The sequence below is a fragment of the Seriola aureovittata genome, chromosome 4, assembly GCF_021018895.1.
Source record: "Seriola aureovittata isolate HTS-2021-v1 ecotype China chromosome 4, ASM2101889v1, whole genome shotgun sequence".
Lineage (NCBI taxonomy): Eukaryota > Metazoa > Chordata > Actinopteri > Carangiformes > Carangidae > Seriola > Seriola aureovittata.
Window position 1 is genome coordinate 20,482,630 of NC_079367.1, and position 19,079 is coordinate 20,501,708.

A 19,079-nucleotide genomic window follows, 5' to 3' on the forward strand; every position below is an offset into this window, starting at 1 on the left:
GCAATAAAAAAATGACAGCTGTTAAAAGGCGTGTCTAATGTGTATAAAGTAAGTAGACAAACACAAACCACAAGTGAAGTTGCAAAAGAACTGAACCTCTTTATTTGGACTGTCAGTGATCCGACGGATGCTGCACTTCAGACCATTCACACATATGAGTGACAGTAAAAAAGTAGAGTGTAAGCATGGGATGCAAAAGGTTCATAAAATATTAGAAAATGTCTTGGGAGTCATCAGAATTAAATATAAATTGTACAAGACAAATATATGCAATGTAGCCTACAGCTGGCTGCATGAATTCAATAATTAAGCCTGGCAGGGACATTAACATGATCTCAGGACCACTTGGTAGAAGTCTCCATATGACACAGGCTCTGTACCTCCTAGTGGATGCTTGGTATGTAAAAAATACACCCGGTTGAACTTATGAAGTGCATTTCCCAACTCATTTCATGCATCACTGGAATGTAAACATGGAGTAAACATATTCCTTGGCCTGTTATTAGTGTTCAGTTTACTCATAATCACATCATTTGTGGCTCAGATAAGCATTGTCATCCCCTGCTGCATCTTCATTATGCACAGACACATTGCATTGTACCTCTGTGTCTATTTGCAGTTATGTGTAGGCTGTCCAAAGCTACAGAGGCTATGAAAAGGATAATCTGAGCCATTTGTAACATAACACAATTGATATACAGTATAGTGAATAGCTAAAAATAAGATCTTAAAGTTGTCAGCATTGCTAACTCACTGAAGTCCTTTGCGGGCATGAGTGTGATGCTTTTTTAGTAAGTCAGATCTATCCAAGAGCCTGCTCTGAAGAAATCCATGACTAGAATACTACTCAAGACCATTAAATCAACTTGTTGAGGATACTGGAGCTGTGCATTTCAGGCACCACATGAACAGTTTATCAGGACATGACAGCTAACAGTTCAATCACAAGGTCAGGAAAGCTACTCTCTCTCATCACTGCATGACCAGAAAAAGCAGGTGTTACATGCGTCATACAGTTATCACTTGAAAAATCTACTAAGACTCATATGGAGTCCATGGAGTAAGGGGTAGAAGGCTTCTGTTTTCAGGCTCTACCCAGCCAGCTCATGTGCGAGAAGGCTTCAGTTCTTTAATGTGTTACATAGTGAGACAATGGAGTATTCATGACATCACATAACATGAATTGGGCATTATCCCAGAGAGATGTAAACAGTGACATTTAGGCGATATAAACATACAACATTAGTTGCAAGATTTCTGCTCTCTAGCTGTTGGTGACACTGGGCACCATCAACCACCATGTCCTCTATCTACAACAGTGCTGTATTAGTGTGGCAAAACATGCGATTATAGAAAATAAGCATAAGTTATCATTATCAAGGGAGAGTAAAAAATACAATTGGAAAAGATATCTGTAAATAACCATCTTTACTAGACAGACCTCCTATGGCTCTGCTTAAATAAAATGTGAATGGTTATCCCTGCCTTATGATGCAACCAAAAGTGATCCAAAAGTTAAGACCATATTACACATACATGCACCTCCGCTCTGCCACATTCAAAGACAGAGGCTGTATAAGACTGTTTTTGATTCAACACTGATACCACATGATAATGTTAGGGTTCTGAGACTGAAACACATTGAGACACAAACAGAAAATATGGACATAGTCAAGCACCTTGAAAAGTATGATTCATCAAATCATCACATTGGCCGTTTGAGGAAGAGGGCACTGTGAGGATGAGGGCGCTGCGCTCTGGAGCATTTATTAGAAGATCAAGCTTCATTTTCCAGAGCCAATCATAAGGGGGCCAGAGGGTTGAAATGGGTTTCATTTAGTTTTCTCACCCAGCATTAGTGTAAATTGAAAACACTCTACCCTCCTTGCTTTTATCAATGCAATATCAAATCAGCTCTTGCACAGTACAAACCACACCAGCCCTTATTCACCCCTCTGGGGATTCCTCGGCACAAAATGAGATTCATCATCATTTGTAGTAGGGCATAAAATAACAGAGACAAATTGCAGCTGGCATAAATTCTTCAAACTGCTGTTCTTTTTACAAAAGTATACCATTCTGTTGCATTTCACTACAAATATCCTTCTCAAATTAACAATCGTACAACCCTTCTCTTTGGCTTTGTAGAAGTTTAGAGGAGGACAGTCACTTCTACTTTAACTACGTGTTCAGGGAAAACAACCAAGACAACAGGTATGCCTCCAGTTGAATTACAAGCTTTTTCTCAATCCTTTTGGTCCTCCCTTTCTTACCTTTGCCACAAAAACCAGTTTCTCTAAAGAGGATAAAAAGAACCAAGGAAAGGAGTCCAAGTTTCAACCAAGACAAGCTCTCACTAGCACTGGTTATAGAACAATTCGGGTTGCTAGGAAGTGTATTGGTGTCGGTATATCAACACCTGTCTACAAGTGGAACCTTTCATTGAATGTATCCCCGGGCCAATTACGGTTTAGTGCCTAATATTAGAGATAATTTAATAAAAGTGCCTTACTTTTGGCTGGAAATTTTCTGAATCTACACATTATGTGGTGCAGGGGCTGTGGCTGTCGGCGTGTTCTGGATAGAAAGCCTTGCTCCATGGCAGGAGGAAAAGAAGAGTAACTCATAGGGCAGAACCCCTTTAAGACAGCACCAATCCACCATTTTTCTCTCAGACCACGGCAAACTGAGCCTCTGCACATCATGTCACAGTCCTGCAGGTGACATGGAGCAGTTTGCACAGTTAACCTTTTTTTTCTCTGTCCTGCAATATAATAATCATCTGTATTCCATTTTTAATAAACTTAGTTGTATATAATAAAGTACAAAAATATTAGAGAACATATACACAGTTTTTTTGTCATTTTGTAGTGACTGCTTTGCCTGGTTTTCTTAAGCATACGTATATCTTTGTGCTGGGTGATGAGGAACTGAACAGGCCTCAACTGAAGTGTATTTTTCCTTTCTTCTGTTCATATTGTTGATGTCCGGTCTGTTCCATCTGTGGAGGAGATTGGAAAGAAACGCGATTCAAGACATTTGTAATCATAAAATATATGGCACCATTCACATTTCATCCTTGAAAGGGTAGTTCACTATTGAAGAGTGCTACTACTTTTCCTCCTTTCCCATGGGCAGAAAAAGCTATCGATGCCTTCTTATGTGTCCATTAATCTTTATATTCATTGCATACCTTTCATAGATCTTTATGGTATGCCTGCCATTGAACTTAGCACATCCTATATTTAGTAGATACATTTCTGGATTAATAACAGCTCCTTCTACAAGCTGGAAAAATGCACCTTGCAGCTGAATGAAAGTATGTACAATATCCTGACAATACCTTTCATCAAAAGCCCACAGGATGTTTGATTATATGTAATTTCCCTTTAACAGTGAAACAGCGAATTAAGTAAACGCACACTGCATTTTCTACTAACCCAGAAAGTAAGCTAAACCAGGCTAAACTTACACTACTGGTCAAAAGTTTTAGAATAGCTAAATTTTTTTTTAAATTTAAATTTACATTATTCAGTGTGAATTCGGTGTTTCTGAAATTTTGATACATAGAACAAATGCACAATTTGGGATTTTAAAAACAAGGAATCACGGAATCTTCTTGTTGAACTAAATTCAATCTAAATTTTTGACTCATCCAGCAGATGAACACACTCCTCAAGATGTTCTTTCTACAATGGAAATAAAATACTGTTGCAGATGTTCCCACTAATGTGTTGCACTTGTAGTTCGCTTTGCTTTCACCTTCTGTCCAGTTCATCCCAAACCAGCTGGATGGGGTTGAAGTCTGGAGACTGTGCTGCTCTTTCATCATGTGAAGACACTGTCTCGTTCTTTTCTTCTTGTTTTGTGTCACTATCTCGCTGTAGGATGAACCCCCCCACCAACCAGTCTGTCTTCCTTTGTTACTGCTAGCACTACAGAGTACTACTTCCTGCAGTACAGTATTGTCCTAATAATGCATCAGAGAGTGTAGTAACACAGTTTTTTCCAACACTGGCTTTGTAAAGACAAAGGGTTTGTAAATCATCAACAGAAGTTGGGGCACCTGTAGGAATTGTTTGCATTAACTTTCAAAGGCTTCATTTACTTCGATTACTGCAGGAAAACTTTTTTTTTTATAGCTTACCTTTATACCATTAAAGGTTATTCGCTGGACTTGAACTGCTGGAATTTCAATCAAGACTGGAAAATGGGGGCGTTCTTAAACTTTTGACTGGTTATGTACTTTCAAACTGTACACATGGACACAAAAAGACATCAATAACCTAATGTGTCTCTGGGAAAGGAAGGAAAATAGTTTAAATTCCCCAAATTCCATCTAACTCAAATTCATGCAACAGGAATACCTGTCTAGCAGTCACATAATACTCAGGAAAAATAATACAGAGCTACTGAGCCTTGAGCTTGTTTGACATGATGATGCAAATCTTGTCATTCAAGTACACCATACAGTACAAAGCACAGAGGTATCTCTGCGCCTTTCTCTCTCTGCAAGGGGAACCTGCCTGTGACTTGACTAATTATATTGTATAAGTCAGATGTTATTAATATTAATACACAAATAGGAAATGTGTATTATGAAAATCAACAGATTTTGTTTCATCTCTGTTTGCGTAGGGCATGTGTGTGAACAAATTAGTTTGTACTGCTTTCCCCGATGGACACAGCCTGCTCATAAAACCTTTTCTCTCACTGCCTTATTATAATAATATAATAAGGTGCTGTTGTATAGTTGTCAGTTGTGTGAGGTCTAACAGTCAGTTGCCTATTTAGTACTGGGCTGTTGAGGACACTTACCCCCTAAGGCATGCTCTGTCATACTGAGGCACAGTGACTCCAGCGTGGGGTTGATCTCCAGGTCAGCACCTGGAACTTGGCATTCTGAGGGAATGAGTAAAAACAGTTTAGTCCAAAGGAAGATTAAGGTTTAAATTACTGTGAGGATTGCCATAAAGTCTGTTTTTCTTCTCGCTCTAAATTTACAAAAGCACCAGTATATTTTGCTCTTAATAGATAATGTCCACAGAGGATTAATTTGCCAATTTCACTTGGAAAACAACAGTTTCCATTATCAAGACACAAGTATGCTTTATCTGGTTTGAGGGAAAAATTACCACTTTATGTGCGCTAAAGAATAGCTATCATTATGGTAATGTGAAGTTCAGATAATTCGTTGGCCTGATAATAAGAACAAGGTGACTGATACTAAATGCACTGAGTAGTTGTACCATTAGCCCAAAAAAACAAACAAAATTTAACATGATGAATCTGCTTTTAGTAAGGATGAATCAAATCCAATTGTGCTGACACTGCAAAAACTACAAGCGACCGTTAATAGTATACAGCTTAACCATATTATTTATTGGCTACTGGGCTGACATAGGAATGCTCACAAAACCTTTGGCCCATTTTACTGTGCACAGATAACTGTAATCCAATTAATTGGAGGTTAAAACATTATTGAATGTTAAGTCATTATTCAACTCTGTTGTTAATGTCTTTTAGAGTTTGCAGTTAATTCTTATTTCAGCTTTGCACAGTTTTACAACACACTATAATGAACCTTTTAGCTACGTTTAGCTTCATTTTGAATCAAATTTGAATGATTGATTTTAGTTTGAAACTGTTTCATCTTCTGATTACTTGAGTCGCTTATTATAATGGGCTCGGTTGTGAAGTGAGTGTACCAACATTGGTGCAGCTTTAAGCTTCAAAAATCATAGTCAAAACTACAAAAATAAGAGCCCAGTAAAAAGTGCACAAAGTGTGTCACACTCACAGACAAATAGAATTCTTAAAATTTTTATATTTTAATATTTCTTTATGTTAAATGAAAATGCTATGGTAACAGTACATCTAAAAGATGCCCCTGAGTGCCAGGAACAGACTCAAGCCACGTAACTACTGCTGAAACATGCCATTAACCAATGAACAACCTGATAATCCGTTTGACTAAATTCAAGCCAAAGCAAACAAAACCAAAGGGCGAAATTATTTTCACCATGCGACTATATAAAAACTATATAATAATGAATAAATAAAAGTTGAGTTTAAATTTAAATGTATGTAATCTGTTCATGTAAGTGGGTGAGACAATTCACTGAGGAAGGGTACTAGATTGCCTCTGCAATCCTCTTCCCTAGTTCTATGGCTAAAGTCAAGTGTGTATTCCTTTGCCTAGTATGAGTCATATCTTATATTTCACTTGTTTACAAACCAAAATGTGACCACTCAGGACACACTTGAGATGTATTCTGATGTCAGGCGTAAACTGCAATCTGTCTCAAGTGGATGCAGATACGATATGTAATACTGGTCTGAGGAGGGACAGAGTGTGAGTGAGCTTCAAAGTGAATTCACAGTACACAGGCCAGCGATGACCATTTTGGCGTGAAGTCCTTATATTCAGCTGCAAGACTGTGCAGAGATGAGTGATGCCTACACAGCTTTAATTTTGGATTGTTTGGAGTACCCAGAAGAATAAACTCTTATAATACTTTTGTCTCTTTATCGAGGAACATATCTTTTAATACTGAACTCCCTCTAGTTCTTGCCTAATTTGTTGTATGTGGTCTCTGTACACGTTTGTATGTTTGATTCCTTGGTTTTCTATGATCTGTTACAGTAAACCTAGAAAGGTGAGATATTTCTGTAATCCTTATCTTTATAAAGAAGATTTTATAAGAGTGAAGGTGAAGGTCTATGGTGGATTCTATATTTTACTATGAAATGATTCCTAAAAATCAGTTTTAACAATCCATTTATGTGTGCAATATAAAATGCATATTAAAAGTCAGAAAAGAAGCAAAGTATTATATTTTTGTTGTAATTTTTAAGTTAAAACAATCAGCAAAATAATACACTTGACAAGGTGTAATATAGCATGTTGTGTGGGTGCTAGACATGTCATTTCTAGTAACTGAAGCACTGTTTACGGAGAAAGGTGTAGTAAGCAAAACACCATATCAGAGGTAGCCTGGTTGGTAAAAAGACACCAATGCTTTTCATCCCTTTTAGCTGTCACTGCATTAACCATGAATGTTGAGACAGCATACCGTGAACTGTACAAGCTAACACTTTAGTGGAACTGTTCACACACAGTTATGACCTCATGTATAATGATTTAGGAGAAACTTATGGTCTCCATGGTCTTGTGAAAAGTTTAATTTGAGAATGAAAAACATTAACACTATTGTTTCTTTAAAACACAGCAAATATCCAAACTGGGATTTCGGTAAAATTATTTTAAAAACAATAGTATGATATACATTCCATTTAAGGCATGGAATTTATAACAATGTGAGGCTGGCCAGTTAAAGTTATGAATTTTTGGGTTTCACACTATTCAATTATGGAAAACGTTTACATCAATTCCGTTAAAACATGACAAAATTATCACAGAGGAATTGGCAATGCTTGAGTGTGGCGTCTGGCACATGAGATGAAGCAACCAAAAGGTTAAGTATATTGTTTGAGGTGACTGATTGTTTACTGAAACATGCCGCTAAGCTGTCTCGTTATTTTGTCCTTGGCACAGAGGGAGAGCAGCCCTCTAGTTTGGCATCAGACCAAATGGCTATTTTTTTCCCCAAAAGTTGTGTAGCTTATATAGCTTGCAAAACTCAATATCAGAAACAAATCTGCCACTTCCAAACAAACCATTTCCAGTTTAGCTTGAAAAGAATAATTTAACTTTGAAAATAAAAGGAGTTCTTGATGAGCAATATGTAGGTAATACTTGAAATGTAAACAGGAGATTAAAGGAGGCAAGACTGACAGCTGTAATTACCTTTTGTCAAAGAATAAAGTATGTCAAAATGTTAGCAAGGATAGAGATAGGCTGTGGGTGAGAGCATACACCCATGTTAATGAAGAATCAAAGAGGCATGACCTCACACAATACCTTGCTGCTGGAACATGAGCATGGTTTGCGGGGATGTGTGGACAGGGAGTGAGTGGGTCCGCTGTACAGAGCTACGACTCTGACTTGGCATGCTGTTACTGCCCCCAGGGTTGGCAAACCACAAATTCTATAGAAGAAAACACATTTTCTCATTAAATGATTCCCACTGACTCTGGTTTGTTTTTCTTTCAGCTAAATCCTGATGCAAAAACTCTTTAAGCTATGATAATGAATCAATTTGTATCAACATATGCTGCCTAACCCCTTGCACTGCCTTGTGAGTGCTGATTAAACTGCCAAGGCATTTCGTTTTTCACTTCTTTCACTTTCAATGTAAATGTTTACTAAGGTGTATTATGACTCCTTGAGCATTCCAATATGTGGGTCAATACCTTCAGGTATAGTGATAAAGAAATATTGAAGAAAAACTAAAAACACAAACTTGTGCTAAAAAGTCTTGAAGAGAAAAAATATAGTCAGGTTGAATTATTCTAAATAACTAGTTTTGGCTGTGATTATTCTAAATAACTAGTTTTGGCTGTGCAGTCAGCTTTTAGTACAAAAAAAAAAAAAATCAAATATCTCCTAAGACAAAAAAAAAACTGACATAACTGATAAATACAATCCATTTTGTCCGCAATTTACAGAAAGCTTCATGTCACAAACTGGCATTAAAATGCCCATCCAATGACAGGAATACTAACTTGTCTACCCTGGCCTGCCAGCACAGGATTAGTGAGTGTGTGGCGTGGAGATGCTCCCCCGATCCCACCGGGACTCAGAAGACTTATGCGCCCGGCTGGAAGTCCACGAGGAGTCATCTGGAACTGCCTTTGCCCTCTTCGCCCTACACCTCCACTCACAGAGCCTGCTGTGGGGAGGGAGTTGGACCCGTACGTCCAGCTGGAGTAAAAAAATTTAAAGATTTTTTTAAAAACAAACAAAACAAAAAGGAACATACATCAGAAATCAGTGATAAGTCTGTTCAACTGCTGAAACTATATCATATGAAATGACTAATTATTTAAATAAGGTAGAGAAAGTGAAAGAGAAAAGGGAAGGGAGATATGAGTGCAGGGAGACATTCATCTGGTGTGACATCTTCCCCGCTAAATAGGGAGATCAAAGGTAATGGAAGACCAGCAGAGTCTTACCCTTTCTGTCGGTACACTGGCATGTCCAGCATAGCTTTCCGAGGGAACAGGCGGAGCAGTTTGAGGACCTGCTGCTTCCAGGAGACCAGCCTTTTCTTGTGAGTTTCTGTGAAAGCCTGACAGAGAGAGAAAAGGGCCACAGAGAAAAAAAAGGCATCAGCTTTCAAAGAGCATTAGTAAGGTTTCGGGAGATGGTTTTGAAATTTGTGATTTTTCTTTTTTAAGTTATATTTTTGGGCATTTTTTTGCCTTTATTTGATAGTACAGTGAGAGCTAGACAGGAAAATCAGGGAGAGAGAGAGGGAATGACATGCAGCAAATGGCCGTGGGTTGGATTCAAACCCATGACCGCTGCAGTAAGGACTAAGTCCATGTGGTACACGCTCTACCAGGTGAGCCACAGAGATACCCTGAAATTTATGATTTTCAAAACCAAAAGGTTAGTTTCATTCTTCATTTCAAGTAACAAGTATATGACCGTGTTGTAGGCTATTTGCATTCAACCTAGTGTCAGCTGGTTTCAGGCTTTTATGTCTTTGCTTTTCTTCTACTCTGTGTTCACATATACAGTATTTTACAAAGAACGAGTTAAAGACAACAGCTGTGCTGTGATTTCAGCTATATTTACTTGTAAACTGATCACTCAGAGAAAACGCTCGAAGCTAATTCACATCAGCTGCCATGCTGTCAGCATAGAGAGGTGTGTCTGCGGAGGCCGACCTCATACTCAAAGAACAGTACTGGCGACACTCTTCTCTGGAAAGTCACTAAGGTTTGTCCAAAAAGCTGCCAAATTTGTCGCTATGTGCTTTTTTGAAAAATCTCTGTAAAAGGGTCGGGAAAGTCGGGAGATCTAGTGACAAAGGCACTAAGTTGGCAACACTGCTTCTTCTTCTTGTTTAGGGTTTTATGATATAGATATAGATATTTTATATCTCCTTCTGGTTGAATTATCCATTACAATCTTGTAATTAGTCCGGTTGCACATCTTTAATCCCGATCTCCACTCCACTCCAATCCTATTCTCTGTAGCCCTGTTATGATTGTCCTTCTCTGCTCTTCAGATTTGCTGCATGAAATCAGGACTGCAACACTGCTAGTTCGCGACTAATGAGGAAACTCCAACACCTGGCCAGCAGACCAATGGTGTAACCTTATGACTCACACGACACTTGGGTAACCAATGGTGTCACTCCATCGGTCAGTCAGTCATGGACATTTGTGTTTATAGGGCTGGTCCTGCTGTAGCAGTCAAGCCAAAAAAGCTAGAGATGACTAGAAGATTCTCTCTTATTAACAATTCATGTGCATTTGTCTATATGATAATATTATTATTTCATACTTTTAAGGTATTATTAAAGGTATAACTTTTGGCGCTCTAAGATATTTACGACACTGTAAAATCATTAAATATATTCAGCAAATTAAAATAATTAACGTGCAGGTTCTCACCTCATGTGTCAGACATTTCTCAATGAGCTGAAGGTAACAGCTTATATTCTCCTCATCTGGCCTGGAGACGAGCAGCTGGGTGCACACTGCGTGAAAAAAAAAAGCCAGGGTTTATATATTTGTGTCCATTTTGATCTGAGGGAAATCTGTGGATTTGTATATATGAGGGTATGTGTATATAAAGATATGTATATATAGATATAAATGTAGATAAGTTTTTAAGTATCTATGTGTTTTATGTTGAATATTGACATTGACATAAAATGTCTAAATCATTTTTATTACAGTATTTTGTTACACTGTACACTGTCTTATCAGGAATTAAAAAAAATAAATAAATAAACCATCATATTCTTACCTTTGCCCATGACACGGGTGAACTGTCCAGCAATATCGCCGTCTGAGATGGGTGTGGCTGAGGAGTCTCCATCACAGGGAGGTGGGTTGTGGGACTGGAAGCCCTCTGAGCCTGGCTCTTTATCTGCTCCTGTTTTTGTGGCTTCTGACGGGGAGGAGGCAGTGTCCAAGGCAGGCTGTGCTGTACTGGGTGGGCTGTAGGCCTTAATTGGTGTGATGATGATCTGCTGCAGCTCCTGAAGGGCGTTACGTAGGTTTCCTCCTTCCAAAATATCCTGACAAGAGACAAGCTCAGTGTCACATGCTGTATAAGCTATTCAGAGAGGTACAATTTGAGCGCATGGCTGATGTTGTAGAGTAGAGAGGAAAATATCCAAACTGTAAATCTGGATTTAAGCTTTAAGAACAAACATTTCCCCGCCTTAAATGTCTTAGAGGAATGTATTACACTCTTAACAGCTCTGCTCCATGTCTGTTTCTGTGCCAAAAGAAGAATGGGGATTTCCCAATGGAAAAGTGTCACATGATCATCAATGAATACATACTCAAGTCCATTTTTTTATCAGTACGACTGAAAAATCATCAGGACAAAACACTATTGCCCCATTTTTTAGTACAAGAAGAACATCATCATCCCATTTGAATTACCTTTTCTAAAGACTTGAGCACACTCTGTCTCTCTCGCAGTTTCTGGATACTCAAGGCAATCTTATGCCGTGCTCCTTTAGTGACATTCTAAAAAGGAGAGATAGGAAATAACAAGATGGCATGAGACGCAGGCAAGTCATTTCTTGTGGGAACACTGGGCAATTTATACAGTTACTAAATAACAAAGCTAATCACCATCTGTTTCATTAAAGCCAAGGGGCAAAGGCAAAATCACGCCGTTTGTATGTGTGACTGGCTTGCTATAACTGTAGGGTGCGGTGCTTAATTTCATGCCTCATTGAGAGTTGATGTATCATCAGGTTTGAGGACAGTAATGTTCACGATTGATAAGGAGGGTGAAATAGTCAAAGCCCTGCCCAAGTGTGTGTAAAGGGAGGCTTAAAAACCTGCGACTCCAGGTGCTGCTCTGTGAGAATCATCATCTCCTCATAGGTCATCTGGGAGAAAAGCGATGCATATTTATGAAGGCGGAGACTTTTCAACCATGCAGGAACGTCTAGAACAAACACATTGCAAGTCATGTTACATTTTGGATTATATCATCACAGCTGTTGGCTGTGCACGGCTTTTACCAGAGCCGAATGCCATGAGTGCCCTTGGCTCGGATAGGTAATGAACTCTGACCTTTCATGCCACTGCCATCCTCCTGGAAAGTGTTTCGAGTGGAGCCCTGTTCTTCTGTCTGCTCACTGCCTGAGGAGGCTACGCTGCTCTGTGGTGAAAGGGGTGCATGGTCTGTTGGAATGAAGTTCTGCCGGCCACCTGCATCATCTTGGCTAACCCACTCAGAGCCACAAGCCTGGGGACTGGAAGGAATAACGGACATGGACTTCTTCAGAGGGCTGGGCTGCATCTGCCCACCTAGACCTGGCAAGGGAAACAATCGAGGTATGAGGAAAAACTGAAATTACATTCTGACACTAACACTTTAACTAAATGCTCCCTATTTGCATAATATGGGTGTTATGTCCACAGTGGTCTCATAAAAACAGTCAGTCATACCAAACTATTTCCTGTCTGCACTTTCTCCCCATTTCAAAAAATAATAGGTGAATGAGAAACATCACCTGTGTTATTGCTGTTAATGGGAGAGGACATCCCGCCTGGGAATGGCATGTGTCCGTTCTGGCCTGCTGGAGATGTGCTGGACGATGGAGACTTGTCATGCCAGCCAAGGCCAGGGTCCAGAGCCTCAGCCGAGCTGGGCCATTCATCTGAGCCCTGGCGTGGGTGGTAGGGGCTGGATGGGGCCCGGGGTGCATAGCCACTGGATAGGTGCTCCTCCAGGTGGTTTAGCCACATGGCCAGAGAGGTGCGGTCATCCAGTGTAGTGGCAGGGTGGATGAGAGCATAGGAAAGCAGCTGTCTGCTTTCTTCCACAAACAGGCTACTCTCGATAGTGTGACTCAACACCTTCTGCAGCAGCTTCATATACTCACACTTGGCCTCACTGTTGCGAGGCTGCAGCAGAGGCAGATGTGACAGCAGCAAGGACACCACTTTCTCCTTTGGCTCCTGATGCCATTTGCTGACAATTGCTAATGACAATGGGAAAACAGAGAATTTCACCAGTGATTAATCTTTTATTACTGATTTAATATAAGCTATCTCCAATTGTAGAAAAAGATATACCTAACAGTCTTTCATACTAAGAGATAACTGACAGCACAGCACAAAAGGCTCATAAAACTCTCAGCTACCTGCATTGTTGGCCTCAGCTTCAAGGATGTGGATCTCTGTGCAGTCTGCCAGCCAGTGTTCAAGGCAGATGTGTAAGAAGCGAGCCTGGGTGCGGGACACCCTCTTCAGAAGGGACAACAGTGCCACCGTCTGTTCACACTCATTCCAGCCTTTGAACCAATCTGTGAGGATACCTACCTGGTCTCGGAACATCATGGCGTGTCTCCTCAGTAAGGAGAACAGGAATGTGTTGATGAGGAGGGGGCTACTGGAAAGACTGCTCTCTCAAACACAGATAGGATCAGTCTCGCCCCGCACAGCGGGGTCGTATTTGCAACAGTCCTGGGATCCCCTCAGACTGGACCGAGGGGCCCTCACATGGTTCAGGTGCAGAAAGAACTGCAGACAGGGATGCCGTGTGGATTATTGAAAAGTTGTTTTATGAAGTGAGGCTGAAAGTGTGTGTCAATTGTAGTTGGTAATGACACAAACAGGAAAATCTTTTTATTCACTCTTGCGTGTTCAGGATCACATCATCCGCGCCCTATTAAATCAACAAAAAGACAAAGAGAGAAACCTTAGGTCCGAATTCACAAAATGTTTTCTTCAATTTTAAAATCTTAACCAACCCAATAGTTATTCAGTATACATCCTTTCCAAATTAGTTTGGCTTTTTTAATTTTACTGCATTCACTATCACACCAATCACATTTTTATATGTGAAGATGAGTGCTTTGACAAATCAAGTCTGTCCATACAACAGATTTAATATTGGAACATGGGCTCCCTGTTAGCCGATGACAGTTCTGTTAATATTTGGGGACAGAGTTTTCTGCCCCAGATTTGCAAACAAAGGAGTTGTGATTTTGTTTGATGATGGAGATGGATCATCAGCTTAGATGAGTGAAAAACTGAACTAACTGTGGGAGACTGATCTTTTAAACTGAAGGTACATGGATATTACATTCATAAGAGATGATGGCACACACAGTCATTACATGACGAACAGACTGCTTCAACTAATTATGACATTCAATGAATGACAAGTGGAGTTTTATAACTTTCCCATAGTTACAAAAGAGACTCAATGTGTATAATCCCTCTGATAGGTTCACAATAAAGTGAGATAAGAGAAATGTCAAAGTTAATGTAAGGATTTACATAACCTTTTACTTATACTTTACTTAAACTTTATCAATTTACAGAGACTATTGCCAATATTGCTCTTGCTGCTTGAGTTATACTATAATGATAAAGGCGCAAGTCATTCGCAAAAGGTGTGCCAAACATGTTATACACAGGATAACAGCCCAGGCCAATAACATAGAGTAATTCTTAACGCATAACACTGAAATAGGCTGCAATCTTGAGCACAAGGGCTGTCATTGGTGTCCAGTAATTTCAACAGCTACTTATAATACACAGTTTATCTGCTACATACTTACTTCATAGGTAACGTTACATGTCAAAACTACTTACTGCCAACACTGCAAATGGTAGCACCTGTAACATTAACAGCTATACTTTTGATGAAAGGACAAACCTGAGTGTCTGGCTAAGAGCTCCGGTCAGCAGACTGATGTTGTGATTATCCCTGCGAGGTTTATTAACTTGAAATGAGCTAACATTACACCCGGCAGCCTAGCATTAGGTAGCGGTTAGCCAGAGTTAGCTCGGTTGGCCTAGTCGGTGATGAGGGATTCGGGATTTGTATTGTTTTTCGTTGACGCTGTTGCTGCCCCTTTTCTCCGCTTCGTACTTCAATCTTAGCGGTACAAACAGGGACGTTGAAACGCGGTTTTAATCGACATCACGTTGTAGCTCATTAACAAGATAAAGTTATAAGAGTGGAGATTTACAAAAAACGCACTCAAAAGGTTTGTTGTTTACCTTTGTCAGTTGTCACTGGTTAGCGAGCTAGGCTAAATTGCTAATGCATAGCTAGCTCGACGGTAGGGTAGGATAGCTAACAGCTAGCGCTAGCTTCTTAGCTAGCGAGTTTTGCTAATAGATGCAATAACGTTAGCTTAGCTGAAAGAAGCGTAGATTTCAATCCCATACGTGTTGTTCCTTAAGGGTATTCCTTTACAGCGGCAGGCCGCAGCGGTTTCAAACATACCGTGTTTAAGAATTTACGTACAAAAATGTTTATTGCAATACAGAAAATAAAGAGTGTACGCCTGGAGAAATCTACTTCGATTTTGAGTTGACGTAAGACGTGGGCACATCGTCATACGTCTGGACGGTACGTATTGTTGTGTTCCGCCCACAGTCTGGTAAATAAAAAGGTTCCGATTCTAACAGGTAAACATGACTTTTTTTGTAGTAAAAATAGACACTATGGGCATATTCATATAGGAAAAAAAAACCACGACAACCATATATATATATATATATATATATATATATATATTATGATACAAGTTTTAGTATGAGAGAAAAATCATATTTTCCGTGGCTTGTAACTGAGTAACCAGTTACCTAGTCCTAGTCTACCACTAGTCTCAGAAATGAGGAAAAATGACCACCATGTTTCCAACCCTAACCATATCATGTTGAATCAACACAAGGCTATTCTGTTTATTATTTTATGGAACTGAGAAAACAGGACAGGATATAACAGATGTCTTGCCTACTACACATACACACTGATTCTGAGCTGATTTGGTTTAAGTGCCTTGCTCAAGCATATGGGAATCAAATTGTCAATTCCACAATTGATAGGCAACATGCTTTAAGATCTGAGCTACAGGCCCTCTTGAGAATGACTTAAATGATTAACTGACTATCAAAAATGAATCAGCTTACCATTTCAGCACTACAGTAAACTATTGAATTGTTTCTTCAGAGTGGGTTTTAAGCATAATGTCTTCTGGCCACTATCAGTTGTTACAGCAGGTGTTCACTATCAGCTGTGACTGGCAAAAGGCCTGCTGTGACATCACAGACTGAGGTGTGGCCAGAGCTGCAACATGACCTAAAGTTAGTTAGAAGTATAGCAGCAGTTTTTTTGCTGTATGTGATACATTAGTTTGCACAGGTTGTATAGAGGATCATTAATTAATTATAAGGTTGGTGGTTTGGTCTATGGCTCCTCCTCCACTGAACCCCAACTGCACCCAATGTAATGTAATGTAATGTAAGATATTCACTGGGATAATAAACCTGTTCTTCCAGTTACAGTGACATTGCTATGACAGTCATGTAGTGTGTGCTGAAGTGGGGTCATGTAGGCTACAGTTTGAAACATGCAGGGAAGTGGCACAAAGTGCAACACAGAGCGAGTGCAAGACTCAATGATCAAATGCCTAGAAAACATACACTATAATCTGATCGACTTCAGTAACATTATGCACCACGACAGTATAGTTGCAATGCAACAAAAACAGTGAGTACAATTTATTGCATATATTTCTATACTTTGACTTATAAACGTGAATGTGAGACTTTATATCTTAAGAGTATTTTTTATAATGTGGTATTGTTAGTTTTAAGGATTCAAGTATTTGATTTACTTCGGGTGAGTTAATGGGAAATGAAAGTAACTGTAACCAACGCTGGAAGAATCCTACAGTAAAGTGATAGTGATACACAACCTATGGTAAAATTGCTCTGTTTCAGCTACAAACAGTATGGATCTATTCAAGTTAAACACCCCACTCTCTTCTGTCATGCTAACATTTACAGGTTTTGTATGCGTATTTTTTCCTTGATCTATTTTGTTTTAAAAGATGGTCACACTGTTTCTTACAACACACGGCTGAGCTTCATGTCGGCATCATCTCGTGCTGTTGAAAAGAGGAAGCAGCACTAATGCTTGTCCTTTCTGTGTGTCCTCCCCTTGCCATCTTAAGGAGGATCTCTTGACAGACTTAGAGTAGCTGTCAGTCTGTCGCAAACAGTTTCAGCAAGGCAGTATCACCCTGAAGACAGGAAGGCAGAAAAGGAATCCTTTGAGAATGGTAGGTGAAACTGATGCAATTGTTGGAAACATTTTGCTTTTCTGTTGAAATTTATTGGATTTGATGAACTGTCACTCAAACGTATCTATGCATATATATTTTTTACTTTACCACTGCGACAAGTTGGACGTCCCCCGCGCTCTTTCATACAGGAAACTACATTCTTGCTTGTTGCAGCACAAACATTTCCTGTCCTCAATATGTCAGAATAGTGGCATAAATGTTTCATGCATCCATGCAAGGTGGATAGACATGAACATCTGAACAGATCAAGCAGATGTCTCTTACCCTCTTTCTTTGTTTCTATTTATGTCCTGTAGATCAATCCACTTAACTTTATCAGAAGCACAGGAAGATCATGTCTTCATATTTCTTAGATTGACACAGTTTGAGTAATATTTTTTACACCATTTTGCAGTCAAGCTCTCTGGTTGTGTGTGAAGTGGATGAAAGTCTGAAAGATAAACTGAAAAAGTTTAGATTTCGGAAAGAGACCAACAATGCTGCCATACTAAGTAAGTATCACATCTCCACTCTAACACATTTTTAACTTGATCAACACGGATTTAAATCCCATATAAATATCGGTGCATCAGCAAATATAAACATGAACCAAAAGTCTAAATATTCATTGTTATGTCTTAGTGAAAATAGACATGGAGAAACAGCTTGTTATTCTCGAGGAGGAATATGAGGCAAGTCAAAGTATTGTAATTTTTCTCTTTTAGATGATTTAATTCAAAGCTGAAAGTCACTCACTCAACTTTGTCTTTCAGAACATCTCACTGGATGAGTTGAGAGATGAACTTCCAGAGCGGCAACCCAGATATCCTCACTGAATGTCTTGTGAATAGAGAAAAATCTCACAAAGTATATTAGCAAACACTGCATTTATAATAAGACTGCAAACTGACTGTATTTTAAGTTCCTTGACAAAAGTGCACATTCATTGTGTACAGCTACAAGTATGTCCATGATGATGGCAGGGTGTCCTACCCTCTTTGTTTCATATTCTCCAGTCCAATGGGTAAGTAATAATCTTTTTTTAAGTCAAAACTGATCTTTCTCCATAGACTGAACTATTGTTTGAAGAATAACTGAAGGCAGAATTATGAAAATTGGCATCAGTTGGGTTTGTTGATTTATGTTTGACTAGTCAAAAGACAGAATCCCTTGGAAAAATGTCGTCTGCATTTTAACAGGATGTAAGCCAGAGCAACAGATGATGTACGCTGGCAGCAAGAATCGACTGGTCCAAGCTGCAGAGCTCACAAAGGTAATTATATCAAAATTTCACCTCTATTTTTATCACCTTGTATTTTTTAATCATTTTAATGTCATTTAAAAAATAAACCACCCTTGTTCAGAGCAGTGCCTTTATAGGTAAATCTGTCCTTCTCGATTTCTGCATTTTTTAAAATTCCACATCTGGAACTTGATTAATTTTCTGAGAATCACATGGAAATTATGCATTCAGAGTTTATTCAGTTAAAAACAAGAAAAGAAAACACAATCATTTTAAGTTAATACCTGCACTTGTTGGACTAGTTAGCCAGTTAATCATCCCTTTAATGTTGTGCAATTTGTTTGAATGTGACATTCTCTGCTTTACTCTGAGGTCTTTGAAACAAGAAACGCTGACGACTTGACAGAGGAATGGCTGAAGAACCAACTGTCGTTTTTTCGCTGAATGAGTTTCTCTTATTTCCTAAACTATCAGTCTCTTTCTTTGTGAAACAGGCCCTTCAATTTTAAGTTTCAATTTTTGTGTATGCTATTGCTATTAAATGATTTACTCTACACAATTATGTTTTAATTTGTCAGTTTTGCATTGAAACCATATTAATATTGTTTTCTAACTAAAGTCTGAATTGAGCATCA

At 39.1% G+C, this 19,079-nt stretch overlaps 2 protein-coding genes across 5 annotated transcripts; one reads left to right on the forward strand and one right to left on the reverse strand.

Moving 5' to 3' along the window:
* Window positions 1-74: 74 nt before the first annotated feature.
* On the reverse strand, window positions 75-15,458 carry LOC130167189 (protein Smaug homolog 2). 2 transcript variants are annotated; one of them, XM_056373150.1, is made up of 13 exons: window positions 15,127-15,458; window positions 13,257-13,780; window positions 12,624-13,094; window positions 12,181-12,423; window positions 11,943-12,052; window positions 11,536-11,622; window positions 10,889-11,162; window positions 10,531-10,616; window positions 9,079-9,194; window positions 8,629-8,827; window positions 7,925-8,051; window positions 4,819-4,902; window positions 75-3,001 (listed from the first exon to the last, which is right to left on the reverse strand). In XM_056373150.1, the coding sequence occupies exons 2-13, from the start codon at window positions 13,450-13,452 to the stop codon at window positions 2,973-2,975; spliced, it is 2,022 nt and encodes a 673-aa protein (XP_056229125.1). In that variant the 5' UTR covers window positions 13,453-13,780; window positions 15,127-15,458; the 3' UTR covers window positions 75-2,972. The 2 variants fall into 2 exon arrangements, with proteins under 2 accessions (XP_056229125.1, XP_056229124.1); XM_056373149.1 differs by lacking the exon at window positions 15,127-15,458 and adding an exon at window positions 14,780-14,919.
* Window positions 14,983-19,003, forward strand: gmfg (glia maturation factor, gamma). Of its 3 annotated transcripts, none has more exons than XM_056373155.1 (8): window positions 14,983-15,113; window positions 17,091-17,198; window positions 17,617-17,713; window positions 17,844-17,893; window positions 17,975-18,024; window positions 18,143-18,225; window positions 18,401-18,474; window positions 18,817-19,003. In XM_056373155.1, exons 2-8 carry the CDS (start codon window positions 17,196-17,198, stop codon window positions 18,886-18,888), a joined length of 429 nt encoding a protein of 142 aa, XP_056229130.1. In that variant the 5' UTR covers window positions 14,983-15,113; window positions 17,091-17,195; the 3' UTR covers window positions 18,889-19,003. The 3 variants fall into 3 exon arrangements, with proteins under 3 accessions (XP_056229130.1, XP_056229128.1, XP_056229129.1); XM_056373153.1 differs by lacking the exon at window positions 14,983-15,113 and adding an exon at window positions 15,463-15,481; XM_056373154.1 differs by lacking the exon at window positions 14,983-15,113 and adding an exon at window positions 15,522-15,540.
* Window positions 19,004-19,079: the final 76 nt, after the last annotated feature.